General features: G+C 53.6%; 8 protein-coding genes across 8 annotated transcripts; 5 read left to right on the top strand and 3 right to left on the bottom strand.

Annotated features, from left to right (window-relative positions):
• Positions 1–64: 64 nt before the first annotated feature.
• EI97DRAFT_437627 (kinesin-domain-containing protein) lies at positions 65–2,767 on the top strand. Its single transcript, XM_033799381.1, has 4 exons — positions 65–449; positions 503–912; positions 960–1,869; positions 1,943–2,767. Exons 1-4 carry the CDS (start codon positions 236–238, stop codon positions 2,614–2,616), a joined length of 2,208 nt encoding a protein of 735 aa, XP_033649208.1. The 5' UTR covers positions 65–235; the 3' UTR covers positions 2,617–2,767.
• A 944-nt stretch (positions 2,768–3,711) lies between these two features.
• Positions 3,712–4,217, bottom strand: EI97DRAFT_446420 (uncharacterized protein; the record flags this gene model as incomplete). The annotated part of the gene is made up of 2 exons (XM_033800026.1): positions 3,712–4,102; positions 4,138–4,217. The coding sequence occupies 2 exons, from the start codon at positions 4,215–4,217 to the stop codon at positions 3,712–3,714; spliced, it is 471 nt and encodes a 156-aa protein (XP_033649207.1).
• Positions 4,218–4,756: 539 nt separating this feature from the next.
• On the top strand, positions 4,757–7,021 carry EI97DRAFT_462634 (uncharacterized protein; the record flags this gene model as incomplete). The annotated part of the gene is made up of 2 exons (XM_033801284.1): positions 4,757–5,256; positions 5,308–7,021. 2 exons carry the CDS (start codon positions 4,757–4,759, stop codon positions 7,019–7,021), a joined length of 2,214 nt encoding a protein of 737 aa, XP_033649206.1.
• Positions 7,022–8,189: 1,168 nt separating this feature from the next.
• On the bottom strand, positions 8,190–11,752 carry EI97DRAFT_437623 (COPII component protein). The gene is made up of 11 exons (XM_033799380.1): positions 11,347–11,752; positions 11,237–11,293; positions 11,024–11,124; positions 10,929–10,953; positions 10,451–10,880; positions 10,298–10,400; positions 9,501–10,170; positions 9,038–9,451; positions 8,957–8,984; positions 8,462–8,904; positions 8,190–8,326 (listed from the first exon to the last, which is right to left on the bottom strand). Exons 1-11 carry the CDS (start codon positions 11,662–11,664, stop codon positions 8,315–8,317), a joined length of 2,601 nt encoding a protein of 866 aa, XP_033649205.1. The 5' UTR covers positions 11,665–11,752; the 3' UTR covers positions 8,190–8,314.
• Positions 11,753–11,990: 238 nt separating this feature from the next.
• Positions 11,991–13,669, bottom strand: EI97DRAFT_437620 (uncharacterized protein). The gene is made up of 4 exons (XM_033799379.1): positions 13,586–13,669; positions 12,775–13,513; positions 12,598–12,723; positions 11,991–12,548 (listed from the first exon to the last, which is right to left on the bottom strand). Exons 2-4 carry the CDS (start codon positions 13,189–13,191, stop codon positions 12,033–12,035), a joined length of 1,059 nt encoding a protein of 352 aa, XP_033649204.1. The 5' UTR covers positions 13,192–13,513; positions 13,586–13,669; the 3' UTR covers positions 11,991–12,032.
• A 1,197-nt stretch (positions 13,670–14,866) lies between these two features.
• On the top strand, positions 14,867–15,381 carry EI97DRAFT_261006 (uncharacterized protein). The gene has a single exon (XM_033794220.1). The coding sequence runs from the start codon at positions 15,008–15,010 to the stop codon at positions 15,290–15,292; it is 285 nt and encodes a 94-aa protein (XP_033649203.1). The 5' UTR covers positions 14,867–15,007; the 3' UTR covers positions 15,293–15,381.
• EI97DRAFT_437617 (catalase) lies at positions 15,325–18,062 on the top strand. Its single transcript, XM_033799378.1, has 6 exons — positions 15,325–15,804; positions 15,859–16,071; positions 16,123–16,538; positions 16,585–16,803; positions 16,854–17,028; positions 17,079–18,062. The coding sequence occupies exons 1-6, from the start codon at positions 15,471–15,473 to the stop codon at positions 17,981–17,983; spliced, it is 2,262 nt and encodes a 753-aa protein (XP_033649202.1). The 5' UTR covers positions 15,325–15,470; the 3' UTR covers positions 17,984–18,062.
• Positions 18,063–18,761: 699 nt separating this feature from the next.
• Positions 18,762–21,330, top strand: EI97DRAFT_462630 (D-xylulose 5-phosphate/D-fructose 6-phosphate phosphoketolase; the record flags this gene model as incomplete). Its single annotated transcript, XM_033801283.1, has 3 exons — positions 18,762–19,478; positions 19,527–20,306; positions 20,353–21,330. 3 exons carry the CDS (start codon positions 18,762–18,764, stop codon positions 21,328–21,330), a joined length of 2,475 nt encoding a protein of 824 aa, XP_033649201.1.
• Positions 21,331–21,388: the final 58 nt, after the last annotated feature.

The raw sequence follows: 21,388 nt of genomic DNA, 5'->3' as shown, positions 1-21,388 counted from the left end.
AAAAGAGGAGGTCCATCAATGCATGGATTTTGACGTTCCAAGGTTGGAGACCGAGGCTGTCGCACGTGACCGTTGCCCCTGACGACAGCCTTCAGGAGCTCTGGGCGTCTCTTGCAAACCAACGCAGCCAAGATGAGCGTCGCAGATTTGACGTGTAGCTCAGCTGCGAAGCCGCATTGGGATATTCTTCTGGTAAACATTAACTCATTCTTCTCCTTCCCCGATCCTCCGTAAGATGTCTGTTAGGGTCGTAGCCCGGATACGACCGCTTCTCAAGCACGAGCTCGACAAAGACACCATTGTCACGACCGAAGCCCCCGACGATAAGAGTGCCACACCGACTGTTGTTCGGATTCCAAACCCTAAGAATGAATCGGAATCCTTCAGCTTCCAGTTCAATGCTGTGTACGGACAGGATGCGACTCAACAGCAGATCTTCGACAGCGAGGGTGCGCAGATGGAGCCCTTACAGCTCCCATACTGAAGACTAATACCACCACAGTATCTTCTACCGTAAAGCATTTGTTCAACGGCTTCGACACGTGCGTGTTTGCGTACGGCGTAACGGGTACCGGCAAGACACATACAATGCGTGGTGGGAAGTCGTTAGCAGATCGAGGCGTAATACCACGGTTGCTGAGCAGCATATACCGACGATGCCGGAAAGTGGAAAAGGATAGCGGAGGAGCAACTCAGGTTGAGGTGTCGATGAGTTATTACGAGATCTACTGCGACCGGGTATATGATCTGTTCGAACCCCCTGAGAAGCGCACTCCATCTGGCCTGCCTATACGCGATAATGGTGGAAAGACAGTGGTTGTGGGCTTAACGGAGAAGCCATGCTCGACTCTTAAGGAATTCGAACATCTGTACGACCAGGCGAATATTAATAGGTCCACGTCGGCTACAAAGGCAAGCTAAAGCGTACAGAATGTCGAGCTGGATCTAACCTAGAACAGCTGAACGCCCACTCGTCACGTTCTCACGCCATATTATGCGTGAAAATAACACAAACTACCGAAGATACCGTCCGAGTGAGCCGCGCATCTGCCATCGACCTGGCCGGGTCGGAAGACAACCGGAGGACGGACAACAACAAGGAGAGGCTCGTAGAAAGCTCGGCCATCAACAAGTCTCTTTTCGTCCTCGCCCAATGCGTAGAAGCAATCAGCAAGAAACAGAGTCGCATACCGTATCGAGAGTCGAAAATGACCAGAATCCTCTCGCTCGGCCAGAACAACGGGTTGACTCTAATGATCCTCAACCTGGCCCCGGTACGGTCCTATCATCTTGACACGCTGTCGTCTCTAAACTTTGCGAATCGCACGAAGAAGATCGAGGTGGCGGAAGTCGAGAATGAGCCAATGTACAGGCATATTGTCAAGCCGCTTGCCGCCGCAGCAAGTATAGGGGGAGCGACTATCACTAGACAGCCGTTGCGGCCGCTAGCGGGGGCACACAATGCCAACCTGCAGGACCGTGACGCGGAGAAGAAGAAATCAGGGGCTAAGCCTGTTAAGGCATTCTCTGTATATTCTGACCACAAGTCTACCTCGCGCGTCTCTAACCTTCCCTCGCAGAATCAAGGCATCCGCAGAACAGATATTCCTCACAAGCGCGCCGCCGACTCTGGAACATCGCTCTCGAGGCCTGCCAAGGCTGCTCGTTCAGATGCCTCCCGTTTTGAACCTGCATTGACGAAGGCATCGATTGAAGCCCTGATCTCGCAGCGAATTGATGAGAAGTTGGCGGAGAGGGCACTGCAGGACGCTTCTGCGGCGGCTCCTGCATTATCTGCAGAGCTTCAGCGACGGCTCGACGACCTCGAGAACCGGATAGAAGCAAAAGAGGAAGACGGTAAAGCCCAGGGTGAGTCGAACGCCGGCCTCTGCTCTGAGCGAGATTCTCCTTCATGTTTGTCCAATGCTGACGAGATCAACAGGTCTGCAATTCCTTCTCATGGCGAAGCAGCACCAGGTGCGCGGCGAAGATATCAGTGCACTCCGGATGTATCAGTTGGCTCTCCCCTACTTCCCCGGGAACGAGAAACTGAAAACCAAGATGAGGAACCTGGAGGATAGGATACGTGCTAAGAAACAGGCCGAAACGGATAACCATACCTCGACCTTGGCGCCAGGTCTATCACAGAGGCAACCATCCAGTCTCATGGCACCTCTAAAGGCTGAGAAGGGATCCTCAATGGCCAAGGCTTCTATCAAGGGAGAGGCGGAGGACGAAGAGTTTGCACCGGCAGGAGACTCAGAGGGAGATGAGTCGTACGCTTCAAACGCAAGTTTTCGATATAGGGCCAAGGGCACACGCAAGTCAAAGAAGGCGATGAAGAAGGTGCCGATATTCCGGGACGAGCCTGTGCAGAGGGGCGATCACACGCCTCGAACTGCTCACCTCCTCAAGATCATCAACTCGCGGGACGTGTCTCAAATCAAGGCTCTCAAGGGAGTGGGTGCGAAGAAAGCCGACGCCATTGTCAGCTGCCTGGTGGAGATGGAAGACGAGGAGGTGCGGGATCTGGAGGGTCTAGCGATGTTGAAAGGTGTAGGAGGGCGGACGGTGGAGAACATGCGGCTGGGGTTGAGCATTGATGTTGGGTTTTAGACGTTCTGTGGCGGGCATTGGTTGGTCGCACTGGTTGCATAATTGGTTTTGGTTGGGTGTGTACCTTGCATGGCGCGGCGTTTGGGAGTTCCATCACCCAACCGGCGAAGTGGTTTGGTTGTAAAGGGGGGTTAGTAAGCATGAATGGCATCTAAGCGATCGCACAGGTTTTGGACGGGTAATCGTGATGCATAGCGCGGGGTCGAGGGGTCGAGGGTGCTTCAGAATGGAGGAGCGCGTTGAGAGCTTGTTTCAGGGTGGTGGGAGGGAGGCTTGCGCCGCTTGTTGGTGTTGACGTGTACACGGCAGGGCAACCCAACGATTCCCCAACACGATCAGGTCCCCAAAACAGGTCCCTCCAATAGCCAACAGGCGTCGACATGAACTAGCAGCTCCAAAGAGTCGCTTCGGCAAGGTACCAAAGGGCATGTATGATCAGTCACATGTCCCTTTCCGTCTGCGCAGCACTGCGCTGCGGATCGTGTTCGCAGCACTTGTGTGCCACGGTACGTTTGTGGGACGGCTGCGTTCGGCATAGCACTTGGTATGACGCGGGTTCTAGATGCAGAACGGGGTTGCTGGAAGAGAGGGGAACTCGGAGATAAAGACTTTGGCGGAGGCGAAAATGGACGAGACGGACCGTTTTGTGATAATGGCAAATTCCATCTACCTAGGCTTGTACACATTTTGGAACCTTTGGAAGAGTTGTTGAGGGTCACAGGAGGGGTGACAGCAGCGACGACCCGCCGACCCGCCGACCCCGCCCTGGCGATAGTGTGGCTTGTGTGGCTGGTGAAAAGCGGCGGGAGGCGCGGGCCCAGCGAGCAATGGGCCTTGGGCTAACCGACAATAGACTAAGGTCCAAGTTTGTGCCCCTCCTTCCTTAGTAAGCGCCGTACGCTGGCTTGGTGGGTCCATGAATAGCAGCACATACCTACACAGTAGGTACAACAGTACTCGGTACAGTCAGGAATCAGCAATACCCGTGCGAGTTTCATCGTCTTGCCTTCGTCCAGCATCCTCCTCTTCTCTTCTCTTCTCTTCTCTCCTCTCCTTACTCTAGCTTTAATCCTGGCACCACTCTTTCGGCGCCCCTCAAGGCCCCTCACTTAGCAGCACCGTCTTGGGCCGGCAATTCTTCGCCAGACGGCCCAATACTCGGAGCTCTTTGTCCTTCAACACAGGGTTCCTCTTGTTCTCCTTTCCACAGGCAGCCAACCGCAGCGGCCTCCCCTCCAGCTGCTTGGACAAAGGGACCGCCGCTACCGTAAGCGCAGCACCACGACACCTGAGCTTGACATCATTGCATCTGCTGCTTTGCATTCGAGAACCCCCCTCCGGCTCCGCCCTGGGCTCTTGCGCCGTGACCCGGCCGTCTCCTGTGCCTGGCCCTGCAGCAGTTGCAACGCAGCAACGCAGCAACACAGCAACCATCCCTTTCTGCGCCGCCGTGCCGCTGTGCACCCATCCCTTCGAGAGCCTCACCCTGCGCCGAAAAGCAGTGACTGGCACAACACTGACACCTGGATTCCTGGGCCCCTCGCGTGGTTGGTCCTGGTTGCCGCGCTGACGCCCGTGCCTCGCTGAGTGTGCATCCGCATACTTGTAGTCTAGTCCGCATCCTCTCACCTACGCCCCGACCACCTACCCACCCCCTCCGGTGGCGCTTGGATCGCCCCTCCTAAAGGCCCTAAACCCAAACGCTTATCGCGACCGTCACTGGTCACCCGTCGTCAGGCCCCAGATCGAACCTCACCTCGACCACTCTATATCCATCTCGAGTCCGCTTCAGACCCCGTCCGCCCACCCACACGCCCCCGCCGCACATTCCTTTGCTTTGTTACAGAACACTGTCCTTCGGTTGGTGCCTTCTTCGCACCCACGACCACCTTTGGATGTCGCTTTCGGCCATCGCCATCGCCCACCTCCCTTCGTCCCTCCCACCATCCGACCTGCCGCTCGCAAGGTTTGAGGAACTGCCTGCAAGAGTTTAAACCTACTTCATTTCCCTTGCGTCGGTACTCTCGTCCCCGCCAGCCCAGGCCGTCCTCGACGTGCCGCTCGCCTTGGCTCAGCCCCATTGTCGGTACCAACACGTTGCATAGCTTGACGCCACGCCGCCGAAAGGTCAGATACCAGCATGGCTACTTTTCAAGCCGTAAACACCATGCTACCTGTCCCGGAAGCCGCAGCTGGACATACCGCCGACGACACCACCCCGACTACACCTCGACCGAACCACACCTTCTTTCCACCGTCCGACTCGCAGCCAACCCAGCTACCGCACGCCGAAGGCCCCTCCTTGACAACGCCGACCCGTAACAGCTTCAGTGGGCTCGCTGCCCAGCGCCCTTTGCCTGCCACACCCCTGACACCTGCGACCGAGTCTACCGCACATCCAGAACCAGATGCGCCGTCAGGGAGGGGGAGCTCCCACAAATCGGCCCTCTCGATGGATTCCTCTGAGGTCGGGAGGCTACCCGTGAATGAAGACAAGGGCGACGGTTCGGACAATGAAAGTGTGAAGAGTGACTCGAGCAGACCTGCTAAGAAGAAGAAGGGTCAGCGTTTCTTCTGTACTGACTACCCACCCTGCAACCTCAGCTTCACGAGGAGTGAACACCTGGCGAGGCATATCCGGTATGCTGCTACTCTAAACCGTCCAGGCGAAGCTAACGCGACAACTCGCAGGAAACACACCGGGGAGCGTCCCTTCCTATGCCACTGTTCTCGACGTTTCTCACGAATGGACAACCTGAGACAACACGCAGCAACGGTGCACATCAACGAAGATATACCCGAAAACTCCTTGGCTGCCACTGTAACGCGCTATCAAAGACAAATTCGCACTGAGCGTGTACGGCCTGCAGGAGCAGCTGGGCGGTCGCGAGCGGTTACACTTGGTAGCCAGGCGGGTCACAGTAGGGGACACAGCAGGAATCTGTCCACGTCGAGCATCGCTTCCACTTCGTCGAATCTGAGCGTAAACCTGGCCCAGGACATGAGAAGGCGACCGCAGCCCCTTGCTATGGCCATGGCGAACGATGGAGCCGCTCGAGCTCGCCTATCGCTCAGTGCCATGGATGCCTATAACCCTCCCTTGACGGGAGGCCCTGGACCTCAGATTGTCGAATATATTCCTGGCTCTGCCAGCGCCACGACACCGACTTCGTCGACCTTCTCAGTCGCTACTGGGAGCCCAAATCCGTATGCACCTGGCCTGCAGTCACCGTTCTCCACGTCTTCCCGCCCGGTATCTTGGGGTGGCCCGAATGCATACGACCGTCGTTTATCGGTCCCAGGCGGTCCTGCCCTGAGTTCTGATGCTCCTGGCCAGCGGCCACCTCCGCATATGGCTTCCTTACCGTCGCCTGGGGGCGCACCTTACTATACCCAGGGTCGGCCCACCGACTCGGACGGGACAGACTCGAGAAGAGAATCAATGTCGGACATGGAATGGCGCCGACGTACCTGGCACCCGGGCTCATTTAGTGGCCCACGCCCTGCCACTAGCAGTCTCGGATATTACCAGAGCCCCGATGCGCCTACTCCGCATTACCCTTCGCAACCGCCAGCTGCTCAGACGACGCGACTCCCAGGTATCGAAAGCTTCGATCACCTTGTGCATCACCCGCCGAGTCCGATGCAAATTGATACCCCAGCGGCTCGTCCGGTCTCCTATCATGCAGGAAATAATACCCCACCCGTGGCGAGACATGAGAAGCGTGCGAGCATTAGCTGGGACACGCTTCAGAGGATCGATCGGCTCGAAATAGCTAGCCCTAATCCCAAGCGAGACTGGTCTCAGTATCAAGAGGTTTCGACAGACAGAAGCAACCGACCCGTCACTGCTCCGCATCATGGCTATGCGAGCCAGCCTCAGCATCCTGGTGCTGCTCCATCGATGCAAGCGCCGCCGCCTCTGGAACCACATCTAGCATCCTTCGATTCTTCTACGACTCCCGTCAGTACCAAGCGTCAAGGCTGGTATCAGGGCCCTATCCGACAGCCACCAGTACAAACGGGGAAGACAAATCAGCGTACATCCTCTGAAGAATCCAGTAGCAGCGAAGGTGTCTCGACACCAGGCTCTTATGTGGCCGAATATCGTCCTGCCATTGTACACACCAACGGCTATGTCGAGAAGCAACGGCCGGGTGATTCTATGGAAAATGTTAAGCCTGAAGCGCATACGTCTATCATGGACCGCCCGCATCCCCTCCAGGGCCAGTACGGCCAGTCTCACTATTCGCGCTCGCCATACCTTCCACGGCGCGATTCTGCGAAAGGTTCCCTCGTTTCTGATGAGCCGAAGCATGGGAGGAGCATGAGCAGTGATATGACACGACTCGACGCGCTCGTAGCTGTTGCGACCAAGGAGCAACAGGCTGTCAACCGAACCTGATTTCCCGTTCTACCTCAGTCCGCCGGTTGTCTTTCTCCTCTTCCCCATTCTTCACACCACCATTTTTCCTCTCATTACGCCTCGGGGCTATACTCACGGTCTAGGAACGGACTATTTTTATGACTCCACGAACGATGACGACTCAAATTTCTGTTTCGTTATGTTGAATCTATCTAGGTACTACGTGTACGGTCTCCAATATGTTTGGTGCGATGATACCCGAGTGAGGAGGATGGCTTTCTCTTCGGACCCTCAGGCTACCATTTGGGCATCCAAAATTCGGCCATTGTGCAACGACTTTCGCACCATGAGGGCTGGTCTTTTCATTCAACTCGTCTTTACGCCGGTGGGGCAGTTGTTCGGGACACATATACCAGAGGGATATTATTAACAGGCGTTGGTTCAGGCCATTTTCTCGACCTTGGGAGTTGCCCCTTCTGGAGACGTTCCCTCTTTTCGCGTTGTGCTCCTTTTTTGTTGCCTGGATTATTACTCTTGTCGATTCGGTTCAGGAAATTGCTTAACCTGATTCTCACGCCGCACACATGCCTGTTGTTATCATTTAACTATGACGTCTCGGCATCACGGCAGACTGTGATTTGTTTCTGATTGTGCGATTGGGCAAGCTCGCGGCAAGTCCGGTGGTTTGTTGGTGGTTGATGCAGTGGATCATGCGGAGGTTGATCTGCGGGCGTTTAATCGCACGAGTATTATATCTGATGTGATGGCTTGTTTGAGCAAGTTCTCTTCTCAGGCGTATTATTAATACCTCGGTACCCAAGAATGAGATTGATGATATTTTCGTGCTTTCCTGCCCTTTTATACGTTAAGTGCAAAGAGAAGAATCGGGGGCTGTGATGGTGTGTGGTATTTGACGCAGCAGGGAGGTTTACTATACGCAACCCCCAACACGGAAGGACAAACACACGAGACCAAAGTAAACACGTCCACTTGAGACTCTGTTACGCATCTCATCTCATCTCGTCTCGTCTCCCTTTTTCGTTGCAATCGAAGTTTGAAAAACGTCTAGCAATGGCGATTACCGAGTTAGTTTAACAAGCATCGCCGGATCCGCCCCTCGCCGACTTCCATTCCGCCTTCGCTCTATGCATCATCTATCAACGCATCCATCGATCGAGCCATGCATTCAGGCCGGGAACGATTACCACCCACCTCACACTCCCTCCCTTTCTTCCTTCAACCGTTCGGCTACTCGCTAAACAACCCACGACGCTCCGGAACAAGGAAGCGATCTTCGACCGCCGCACCCCAAGCCTTGCAAACCGTAAACGCTTACTGCACAACCTTTAAAACCAGAAAGTCAGCATAGACCCAGAAAGAACAAAGCCCCGCCTTCGGTCCCCACTCGACTCAATCAGGCCAACTGGCCCCGAAAAACGGCACACCGCCCCTCTCCTCTGAAGTAAAGACCACACATACCTTCTCCCGCAACAGTCCCATCCACTGCTGCAAACTGACCCCCTGGTCCGCACGGTCCTCAACCAGCAGCGTCTGCGCCCAAAGCTTGAGGCTTGGATCCCCATCCTCGCGAACCACGTACAGCGTCGGGTACGCAATCGACCCCACGCCCCTGCTTCTATGATCCTTGGACTTCTCAATGACGCCACGGACGCGCTCGTTGAAATCGTTGTCGATGACGGGCATACTCGTCTTCCCCTGCTTGACCTGCGTGCGGTCCTCGGTGCCGAAAACGTCGAGGAGGAGGGCCGGCACGGCGTCCCGCCCTACCCAGAGGAACTGGTTGACGCCGTCGTCGATCAGGTAGAGGCCATAAGGGACGATGCGTTCAGAAGAAAGGTTGATGGGCGCGGGAAGGACGATTTCTCCCGTTGTGGGGTCGGGGACACCGGCGGCGTCGGGCACTGGCGGAAGAATGAGTATGGGTATCGAGTTTGAAAGGGAATATAGACTTACTATCGTGCAATGAGTAAAAGCGGGGATACTAGATTCACTGTCAATAATGCACATTTGGCTGCTGTTTCTCCCAAAACTTACAATATACTGCATCATCAGCGGCAGCGGCAAAGTACTTAGCAAGCAGAGGGCCGCCGACCTAAGGTCGCTCGGGATTTGCGCCGACTTGCGCAAGCCAATATTCTTGATAAGACCTAGGAACAGGACCGGCAAGGCCCGAAGATTCTGCGGCAAGGACAGCGCACCAGAGCCGCCTCCAGCAAGCTCCTTGCGATAAGTCTGCAGAATCTCAATGACCTTACCTTGGAGGGCGTCACGAGCTGCGTCAAGCCCGGATCCGAATGCGCGCTCGACGGCTTTGTGCGAGAAATAGGTAGTGATGGCTTGGGCATCAGCCGAAGCATAGACGTTTGCTAGGCTTTCTGTCGTGGGGAGCGCTAGAGTGAGAACTCTTATCCTTCGTTCACCATTGCATGTCGTGTGTAAAACAGCAGCCTACATAGGTCAGCTCGAAGTCGCTTTACGTCTCATCAACAGTGCCTACCTGTAAACAGACGTATGGTTTCGAAATCGTCTCATCAATCGCGACTTCCACGACATAAGCTTGGTCGCGAGGAAAGGCAGGAAACGCGCACAAGTCGGAGCTTCGGTTGAAAAAGTTGCCATAGAAGGCATTCATGCGCAGTCCAGTGGTTGCACGGACACGGAGAACAGCCTCAAGACCGATCTCGGCGGACAAATACTCGCTGAACTCGCGAGCGAACTTGACGGCGTCCTCGACACGTGACGCGTTCCAACCAGGATAGAAATAGGTTTGTCCACCCGTATATCTTGGCAGGTTGCTTAAGGTCGCAACATCCTGGTATTGTGACGAAAAGAGGAACATGTCGATGGAGACCTGGTTCTTGGAGCACTCGACTGCGAAGCTCTTATAAAAGCTATTGGCGGTCTGCAAAAGCTTCGACTCCCCGGAAGTACCCAGCAGCTTCTTGTCCTCTCTCATTTCCAGCTTGCCAGTACCTACGTTGGGAAGGGAGGCCGAGAGCACAGTGATCTTGCCGCCGACTGGGGAGATAAGCTTGTGACCCGCTCTGAGTGCTGAACCCATTGCAGATGCGGTGTTAGGGGTATCTTGGAACATCGACTGAAGCTTGTCTAGAAATGATTCGATATTCGCTCGGCATTCTGACAGATTGACCAGCAAATCGGACGGTCTGCGAAGAAGAGAGTCAGTATTCAGATAACGACCACAAACGCCGCTTGTTCAACGTCGGGCATATTGAAGTTACAGGTGAGGCGCTCTGCAGGGAAAAGACACAGTTCAGAAGGGGAGATACGTACTGTGGAAGGAAAGGCTCATCGTCAATGTCGCTTACAACCAAGCATGAGACATCATTATTCTCGCTGCCATCGCGTTTGATAGAGAAGTAATGCAAACTGGAATCTGAGACGTCGTCAACTCGTGTTATACAGCAGTGTGCGGTGATGACTTACCAACTGCCATGAAACCCAACCGAGTTCGACGATCCGCATTTGGTATTCTGTCAAGATTCTCCAAGATGCACCTCGCGCTGGTGGCAAGAAGGCCGCTGGACACAGCAGCATAGCTGGCGTCGAATAGGAAGAGGTAAACCAGTGGCTGAGGAGGCCGGACCATGTATTCTTGGGGCGCCAGGAACTCAACCACTGCATAGTTCAACTCCGGTCTTTGCCATCTATCGACGCTTTTCTGTGCTGAGGCATCCCAGTCAAAGGCTTGTGGGACATCGTTCGTGAGATTGCACATATTGCATCTCCATCGGTGCCCATGATCCAAAAAGGTCACGAAGGGATTGATGTACGCCCTACAACGCCTACACCTCGAAATAACCTGGTCCGTCACGACGGGAACCGATTCTTCGCTGTCGCGAAGCGCTCCATATGGCTGCGACGAGGTCAGAAACACATTGTGGAATACTAAGGTCTAGACTACCTGGATGATAAGAGCGTATGGAAGCCTGTGTATGATGTTAGCTCGATCCATGTAGATCCTCACCATAGACTGAAGAAGCGTTGTATACCACTTACTTGCTTTTCTTGAGCAGTGAATGCGTTGTAGGGACTGTATTCAACGTCGATCGGATGTATTTCGGAGGGCAATTGGCGTACGGGGAGGGGGTGACCGACGTCTACGATAGTGTCAGCCATGGTATTTTCGAGACTCCGTAGCAGATATTGGGGTAAGTGGCGCATTTTGAAAAGAGTATAGATGTTGAGTAAGGTATGAGAGGGGTCACTGACGTTCACGGGCAGGTTGATCGGAGGTGGTGGCTGGTCCAATTCAAGAACGTTGAATGGCTAGTTTGCAGTCAGCATTGGCGGTATCGTCCAAGCCCAAATATGCGTCTTACTTGTTGAATTAGGTCCGAGGGAAACAGCTGGTTCAAGTGCGCCGCAGCAGCTGGAGCTTGAGGCTGAACTTGCTGGGGAATGGGTTGCTGGTAACCGGGCTGCTGATAACCGGGCTGCTGGTATCCTGGCTGCTGGGGGCCTAAGTTCATCTGCCCAAACTGGCCAGCCAAGTTGTCTGGCGCAGGAATGCCCTGTCCGAATGCTTCACCGGGCATCAATGGAGCGGGAGCTCCTCCCGCGGGGGGAACCGCATTGGCGCCGAATTCATACGCTTGCTGTGCGTATGCGCGTTTCTTCTTGTGGTGGTGTTCCGCCATGATCAGAGCGGAACAGTAGCGGCGATGGGGACGGTGGGATGTGAGTGAGGTTGCGCAGGTCAATAGGGAGTGGAAGCTCGCACTTCTATGCAAGTGTGTCTTCTTGGAAGCGGGAGTCTAGGCAGGCGCACGTGGCTCCGCTCCGCCCCGCCCACAACCATCATTAAACAAGCCACATCATCGATTTTGCCTGAACGTTTACACTGCATTCTTTCGGCAGGATTACAATGTCAGGAGCATGTCCGCTGTCTTGGTCAAGCTGGTTCCGAACGATCAATTTCAGCCATTAATACATTAAGTGGTAACAGAAATATTCCTCAGCACCGCCCGAACCCGCTGCGAACAACCCGATCTTCCGCTCGATAACATTAGATGACGCCCGCCTCAGCGACCTGACGTCTCTCGGCCTCAGTCATGGGATATGGCGGCTGCACTTCTCCTCCTTCACGTGCGCTTGCCGATTCTGCGCTGGCAGCCCATCGTCTTTCTCCGCTTGTGCTGCGGCTTCGAGCGGACTTCTCTGCATACTTCGGGGCAGTCCGCTCATGCAAGCCACTGTCTTGTCCAATCTCGCTCTCATAGCTCCCGCTCCCCCCCGTGGCTGTCGTCCCGGGCATCGCTCCTAGTCCAAGAGACCCAGAGGTTGTCCGAATAGGCTCAAAATCAGGGTGCCAGTTGCGGAGCTCGTCTTCGGCATCGTTCAGGATCTGACGCCCGGCCTCCACCCCTTCAAAAGTTGGATGAGCTTCCCCAGGGACAATGGGGGTATCGTCAAGAAGATTCAGAAGGCGACGGGCTTGTTTCGCTAGAATAGCTTGCTTCTCTGCACGCTCAATGGTCGCAGCAAAGTGGATATCGAATGCCTCTTTGAACTTCTGGCGGGTCTGTGTAATGATGAGCCATGCGACTCTCCGGAACAAGCACTATGCTTACGATATTTGTGAGCTGGGCTTCTGCCACCAGACTTTGTGCCTCTGCTCGGACGAGTTCCTGTTCGAGCTGGACAATCTTAGTGCTCTGTGGCTCTTTATACTTGAGCTTGGCAATCTCATCCGAAACCTGTCGCACATAGTCAGCTAACTTGTATGGATAGCGTGCATCCAAGCGTGCCTTTGCCTTGTGATCACGGCTGGGCTGTACAGAGCTTTCCGTGTTGCGGATCTGCTTCAAGACGCCTCTGTACTCTTCCAACGTTTGAGCATAGACGTCCTCTTGCTCAGCAATCTCCGCCATCAAGACTCCGAGTTTGTCCGAGATATCAGAGATGGCTTCGTCGCCTGTAGCCTCACCCCACTCGGACAATTGCTGAGCAATGGCGAGGCGCTCTCGTCCGGCCGTCTCATGCGCACCAATTGCATGATTTTCGGCCTTGATGAGCTTGTAAAGCTTCTTTGCAAGGTCCGGCTGTTGCAAGCCTCGCAGGGATGCCATGGTGAACCGGTGCTTTGGCGCACTCTTCTCCGAATAACTGCCTGAGTCCTTTTTGGACCGTGTCGACAGTGACCGATTCCTGGAACGCGTAGGCATGATTGTAAGTGAGCCTGAACGTGTGCGAGATGGAGCTCGAGATGGAGCTCGAGACGACGCCCGAGATGGAGGACTGGAATAAGCAAAGGGTGGTGGAGGAGGAGGGGGAGGGTATGCAATCGGCATTTCGAGGAGGTGGGGAAAGGACTTCGACAGTGGTAGAAGAAAACGAGAGATGGCGTTTTATGTACAGTCTATTACACGAGAGACGGTAACGAAATGGAGGGAACGACGACGATGAGGAAGTAAAGAAGGGAACCTGAAGACCAGCTTACATTTCGAAGCACTCCCTGAAGCGTGGAACTGGAGTTATATGTGGTAACTGTCATGGCTATTGTTAGCACTCTGCCTTAAGCGGAACACGACAGGACGAGTGAAGCTCTCGCAGCCTTACAGCGGGCGGTTCCGCAGATTACGGTAACCAGGTCTGGAGAGTCGCGTGGAAGCTCCCTGGTTGTGGAGATTACAGATTTGAAACAGTTGGCGCTGTGTTGCTGGTGAGCGGGGACGACGAGCGGTTTGTTGTGTTTGGCCATGGGTGAATGGAAGTGGTTTGGACAAGCTAAGCGCCGGTGATGTCATGGCGAGCGTCTCCGGAAGCAGCGCTCTCGACCCCCTTGGCGCTTCCCAATTGGGGGTCAGGAGAGGGTTCATGGCTGGTTCATGAAATGTGCCAGAAGGGCCTGGGCAATGTCACGTTCGCTACCCCAGAGTATTTAGGAGTATTTCAGGTGAGAGAGCGCGTAATGGCCCTTCGTTCAAAAATGACCCATAGTCTACTATCTATTTTGGCTAGTCTTCCCCACCCTGGCATTTCATTCTCATCTGCTTAGCATTCACCTCAACCCTAAATCACCCCAACTACCTGCTTGAACCGGTATAACTTACGGAAGTCTCCAGGGTCCCTATCCATCTGTTTCCAATAAGCAGTGATCTTCCTAGCGGCCCAATGCAACTGCGCCCATTCATCTAATCCATTTCTCTACGCCGTGCGGCCTGTGCGAAGGGAATCGAACGCAACCACATCTTATCTTTCCGAAATCGAAGAACCCACCCGATAGCTAGTAGGGAATGACCTTGCTGCTTTGTGCTCTTGCGTCGCGCTCTCCCACTCTTTTTCGCGTCTCAACTCGCACAACGCGACGAAAGCATCCGCAGGTCCTGTGCTCGTGCTACGGCCGCTCGAATGATACGGCCCAATCCACAGTTGTTTTCGCATAGTGCCATACTGTGTTAGGCACAAAGCCGGAAGACGCAGGTTATTGGATAAAAGGCCCAACAATTCGACTTTCCACCAGCCACCCCACTCCATCCACGTCACTACGGCCCGGTATGCTTGGCGACTAGTACTGTGCCCAGCGAGACCTTTTACAATTACTAACCTGCAAGCATCTCGAACATCTCACTTTGTCATCACCATTCTATCGAAGCTGGTCGAATAGCAAGTCCCGGTGACTCTTTGACCTCAGCATATTCGCTACCTCGTCATTGTCATTTCGGCTCGCAGCGCATAAGTTCACTTCCGCGCTTCTGATCACAATTCATCTGTGTCCAGAAACCGCCATGAAAATAAGCAGGACTTGACAAGGCCATCGCACGTTAACTAGAGAGCTTTCATATTGGCATCGAAACTTCTTCGTGCACTGCTTCAAGGTCACACCGACCGATTGGTGCAACTGGTGAAACCACAATTCCCAGTTCTTCATCCCCACCTGTCAATCAAGCAAACCGACCCACCGTAGCAGCCCAACATACCATAGCCGTCCATTTACCAGGATCCGTAAGGCCAGACCTGGAATCCAATCTGTCACGATCCATGGGGTTCATTAACTCCGCTGTACAGTCCAAATGGAAGCTCCTGATTGAGTGTCTATCTGTGTCATTCCACTGCGTTCTTCCTCAGTATCCACAAGGACTACGAATATGGCTACTTGGCCAAGTGGCGGTGCAACCTGTTGATATGCGATGTGCTGTAGAGAGCTCACACTTGGTGATCGTGTCCGTCCCCAGCTTATTATTCCGTCCGCTAACTCATCCCTCTGTCATGGGTTCGCTGAGTTTAGCTCTCCGAGCTAAAACGGAAAACGTAATGATCAGTTAGGATGCAACATAATCTGTGGAGTTTAGGGAACCCAGTAACGGTACCTTGTGTCAGGGTTCACGGCGCAGTCAGGCGTGACGACCATGTTGAGGCCCACTGGCTCCACTCGTAGTGAAGTATATAAGATGGCTTCTTCCGCATTAGTGAGCTCACCCATTGCTCGGTAGCGATCTCAAAGATGGTCCTCTCGACACTTCTTTTAGCAGGGCTTACTGCAATTATCAATGTCGGCTCGGCGGCATGTCCGTACATGGACAATGGCTATTCCACACAGGACATTCCGGCCGACCACCCTCACATTCGACGCGACGACGCTGATCCTCCTCGCACTGACAACTACTTGTCAAAATATGAGATTGATGACAGCGATACCTATATGACCAGCGATGTAGGCGGGCCGTTTTCCGACCAGGAAAGCCTGAGTGCGGGAGTGAGAGGGCCTACATTGTTAGAAGATTTTATCTTCCGTCAGAAGATTATGCATTTTGACCACGAACGCGTTCCAGAACGAGGTGAGTTCAAGCTTCCATTCCGAGATCTCGCTCGGTACTGATAGTTTCCTATAGCTGTCCATGCCAGAGGCGCTGGTGCCCATGGAGTGTTCACATCCTACGCGGATTGGTCTAATATCACGGGGGCCTCATTCTTGAGCTCTCCCGGAAAAGAGACTCACGTGTTCATCCGATTCTCTACCGTTGCTGGCAGTAGAGGTTCTGCTGATACCGCCCGAGATGTTCACGGCTTCGCGGTGCGATTTTACACTGATGAAGGAAACTACGGTATGGAGAAGGAAGCACAAGTCCTATGATAAAAGGCTCACAGCAGAACAGACATAGTCGGTAATAATATTCCGGTGTTTTTCATACAGGATGCTATCAAGTTCCCCGACCTTGTTCACGCCGTCAAGCCGGAACCAGACAGGGAAATCCCGCAAGCCGCCTCTGCTCACGATACCTTTTATGACTTTGTCTCACAACAGCCCAGTGCTCTGCATACTCTGTTCTGGGCTATGAGCGGTCATGGTACCGTGAGGGGATACCCTTTCATGCACGGCTGGGGTGTTCATACATTCCGATTCGTTACGGATGACGGGAAGAGCAAGCTGGTCAAATTCAGATTCCGAACGCTCCAAGGGCAAGCAGCCCTTGTCTGGGAAGAAGCTCAGGTGGCTGCTGGAAAAGATGCAGATTTTCACCGCAGAGACCTTTGGGATGCGATTGAGAAGGGACGGTATCCCGAGTGGGAGGTAAGTCGTTCATTTCCGTCAAGGCATAGCAAATGACCGCAACCAGCTCGAGCTTCGGTGGTTTTCGAGACTGTACAAGGCTGACAACCTGCCGGAACAGTTTGAAGCTCAAATTATGGATGAAGAAGACCAACTCCGGTTCGGTTTTGACCTGCTGGACCCTACCAAATTCGTACCAGAGGACTTGGTTCCTTTCACGCCCCTTGGCAAGCTTACCCTGAATCGCAACCCACGTAATTACTTTGCCGAAACGGAGCAGATTATGGTATGTTCATCTATTTACTAACTTGTTGCTCGTACTAACCAGTAAAATAGTATCAGCCTGGACACATTGTTCGTGGAGTCGACTTTACTAACGATCCTCTGCTTCAAGGCCGCTTATTTTCCTATCTGGACACACAGCTCAATCGCAATGGTGGACCCAACTTCGAACAGCTGCCCATCAATCAACCACGCATCCCTTGGCATAACAACAACCGTGATGGAGCTGGTAAGGACTTGCGACATCGGCCATATAACCAATTATCTAACTATGTACAGGACAAATGTTCATCCCACTCAACACCGCTGCGTACAGCCCCAACGTGCTCAACGAGGGCTCTCCTCGGCAGGCCAATCAGACGACCGGTAGAGGCTTCTTTACTACTCCTGACCGCGCTACGTCTGGCCGTCTTGTTCGCACAGTGTCCCCAACCTTTACAAACGTTTGGTCCCAACCGAGACTGTTCTATAACTCCCTGCACCGCACTGAGCAACAGTTTCTTATCAACGCCCTTCGATTCGAGATCGCGCAGCTCAAAAGCAGCATCGTTAAGAACAACATCCTCATCCAACTTAATCGCGTCAGTCATGATGTCGCGAAGCGAGTCGCAGACGTTCTTGGGATGGCCACTCCCACACCCGACCCTACGTTCTATACGAATAACAAGACTATCGGTGTATCCATCGTTGAAAAACCCCTAGACAAGATCGATGGTCTTAAAGTCGGTTATCTCACGACCAATACGGCCAACGACGCCAGAAAGGAGGCACTCAAGGGGGAGCTTGGCGTCATGAATGTTGACCTTGTTGTCGTCGCCGAGTTTCTCAATGAAGGTGTGAATCAGACGTATTCTACGTCCGATGCCTCCCAGTTTGACGCCATCATCGTTGGAGCAGGCACCGATACGCTATTTACTAATGCCGCTCCCAACTGTGGAAACACGACTGGCGCTGCATGCGCTCTCTATCCAGTTGGCCGTCCTCTCCAGATCCTTGTTGATGGTTATAGATGGGGGAAGCCTGTGGGCGCCGTAGAATCCAAAAGCGCAGCACTTCCAGCGGCTAACATTCCTGCAAATACACCGGGTGTATATGCGGACGTTACGGCCAAGGATATCGAAGACGGCTTGAAAACATTCAAGTTCTTGGACAGATTTCCCCTAGACAGGGCTTCGAGTTCTTGAGGAAAATTCAAGTTTCGCATAGGGCTCTCTTGCACCAAAAGCATGCCTGTCCACATGCATGAGTGTAACATATTTAATGGGTTGATTTGTACGTAGGAAAAGTCTGATATTCGACAACTGTACCGTGAGGGGTGAGGGGGAGGGGTTCATTCACACACAGCGACCTGCTATACCTCTTCCAGACTAGCGGGGAACTGAAGATTCACTTAATCCAACATCGGATTATCATGCAGTGACATCACCTTCTATTTACGTCTCCCCTCGCATACCTAGGTAAGTACCTAGGTATGGTTCAATCGTTACAATCACTCGCAAATGAATTGCTGCACTCGGAGTGGTAGCCTCTTGTATGAACTTCAAGACGCCACTCCGTGCGGACAAGTGCGGAGCTTGTGGAGATGGCAGCGAACATAACTCCGCTGAAACTACGCACCATTATCCTCCGATCAGACATGGCTTGATGGATGGTCAACCACCGACGAGCCGGCTGCGCCTGGAAGGGCCTGTTCAACTGAATGGAGGAGAATTGACGTCTGACAGTACTCGGATGGAGTTCTATTGGTCTTCCCATCCGCGATCGAGTCTCATGTTACCCGCGCCAAAGCTCGAACCAGCTCTTTGTCTCCGCCATTTCCCCTCGTACGTCATCTTTGCAATGGCCCCTCCGTGATTTCACCCACAGTCTACACAGTAGATATGGACGTGTCGGACCTGGTGTAAGGGCCTCTAGCATATCTCTGCATACACTGCGCCTCGCTGAGTGAACTACATTGGCAATATGGCGGCCGCAGCTGAGAAACCACCCACCATGGAGCGGACTACCCGGGACATGGAGAAGCTTAGCATTTCAGCCTACGGAAAAGCGCGGTCTACGGTGACTGGCACACCATTGAGCCCTGATGAGGTCCAGAAATATACTGAATACTTCCATGCGTCACTATATCTCTGTATGGGTATGATCTTTCTCAGGGAAAATCCTCTGCTTCGGGAACCCTTGATGCACGATCATCTGAAGAAGCGATTGTTGGGACATTGGGGCTCCGATGCCGGACAGATATTCATATACATGCATATGAACCGCTTGATCAAAAAGCATGATTTGAATTCCATATACATCTCTGGACCTGGTCATGGGGCGCCAGCAGTTCTCTCGCAGGCATACCTCGAGGGCACATATTCCGAGGTCTATCCTCATAAAAGCGAGGATGTCGAGGGAATGAGACTGTTCTTCAAGGAGTTCTCCTTCCCTGGCGGCATTGGCTCACATGCCACTCCCGAGACTCCGGGTAGCATCCACGAAGGTGGCGAGCTGGGCTACTCGCTCTCTCATGCTTTCGGCACAGTCTTCGATAACCCCGATCTCATTACTCTTTGCGTGGTGGGCGACGGAGAAGCGGAGACCGGTCCGCTGGCTACGAGTTGGCACTCAAACAAGTTCTTGAATCCCATCACCGACGGAGCGGTGCTTCCCGTATTGCATCTCAACGGATATAAAGTATGTCCTGTTCGCAAAGCATCGTAACATATACTAATGACCTTCAAGATCAACAATCCCACTGTTCTTGCGCGCATCAGTCATGAGGAACTGGAGGCATTGTTCATCGGCTACGGTTATACTCCATACTTTGTGGAGGGCTCCGACGTGCCGTCGATGCACCAGGCCATGGCCCATACCATGGATGTCTGCATCAACGAAATCCGGAGATTTCAGAAGCAAGCACGAGACTCTGGCCAGACCTTCAGGCCTCGTTGGCCAATGATAGTGCTCCGCACACCCAAAGGCTGGACCGCCCCTAGGAAGGTGGAAGGCCACTATCTTGAGGGCTTCTGGCGTGCTCACCAAATACCTCTGCCCCAGGCTACCCAAGATGCGACTCAGCTGAAGATCCTGGAAGGTTGGATGCGTAGCTACCAGCCCGATAAGCTTTGGGACGGAAACGGTGCTCTCCGTGTTGACCTCAAAGCCCTAGCGCCGACAGGAAACCGCAGAATGAGTGCAAATCCTATCGCTAACGGTGGCCTTCTGCGGAAAAAGCTAAATGTTCCAGATTTCCAGCAATATGAGGTTGAGGTGAAGAAAGGGGGTGGAACTATCTTTCCCAGCATGAAAAACTTCGGGCGGTTCCTGCGCGATATCATCAAGGAGAATCCTCACAATTTCCGCGTCTTTGGCCCTGATGAAACAGAATCAAACAAGTTAGGAGTCATATACGAGGCTGCAAAGAAGGCGTGGAATGCCGACTACTTCGAGGAGGATGCTGACGGGGGCAACCTGGCCCTTGAAGGCCAGGTCATGGAAATTCTCAGCGAGCATACTTGCGAGGTTAGTGCTGCGTCCAAAGTACCTCCGCGCTCCTAATACAGTCTAGGGATGGCTGGAAGGGTATATTTTGTCCGGTAGACACGGGTTCCTTAACAGCTACGAGCCCTTCATCCACGTGATTGACTCCATGGTCAGCCAGCACTGCAAGTGGCTTGAGAAGTGCCTGGAAGTTGACTGGCGTGTACCCGTTGCCTCACTCAACATCCTTATCACGGCAACTGTTTGGCGCCAGGACCACAATGGCTTCACCCACCAAGACCCGGGCTTCTTAGACGTAGTGGCCAACAAGAGCCCTGAAATCGTCCGCATTTACCTCCCACCCGATGGCAACTGCCTCCTCTCCGTCATGGACCACTGTTTCCGCAGCTCCAACTACGTTAACATCGTTGTCGCCGACAAGCAAGAACACCTGCAGTATCTCAGCATGGAAGACGCCGTCGCCCACTGCACGAAGGGCATCGGCATCTGGGACTGGGCAAGCAAAGATGCAGGCGTGGAACCCGATATCGTTATGGCGTCGTGCGGCGACGTGGCGACCATGGAGTCCCTGGCCGCGACTGCACTCCTTCGCCAACATATCCCGGAACTGAGGATCCGCTTCGTGAATGTCGTGGACTTATTCAAACTCACGCCTCGGTGGGCGCATAAGCACGGGATGAACGACTGGGAGTGGAGAGCCATCTTCACCGAAGACAAACCCGTCCTGTTCAACTTCCATTCGTACCCTTGGCTCATTCACCGTCTGGCGTACAAGCGCAAGGGCGGACCTCTTACCGTCCGCGGATACAAAGAGAAGGGCAACATTGACACTCCGCTTGAGCTCGCTATTCGCAATGGCACTGATCGCTTCAGCTTGGCAATCGATGCCATTGACCGGATCGCGAGTCTAGGGAATAAGGGCGCCGCAGTGAGGGAGAGGTTGCTGAATCAGCGGATCAGTGCCGTCAATTATGCTTTCCGCGAGGGTATGGATCCGGAGGAGTTGACGAAGTGGGTGTGGCCTTTCGAGGACGGTAATAAATAGAGAGACAGGGCGAGAAAGCATGGCAATTGGAAAGAACTGAGAATGACTGGACCAATCA

The sequence above is a fragment of the Westerdykella ornata genome, assembly GCF_010094085.1.
Source record: "Westerdykella ornata strain CBS 379.55 unplaced genomic scaffold EI97scaffold_52, whole genome shotgun sequence".
NCBI classification, from domain to species: Eukaryota; Fungi; Ascomycota; class Dothideomycetes; order Pleosporales; family Sporormiaceae; genus Westerdykella; species Westerdykella ornata.
The sequence above is the reverse complement of the archived record's forward strand: the minus strand, read 5'-3'. Positions and strand labels throughout refer to the sequence as shown.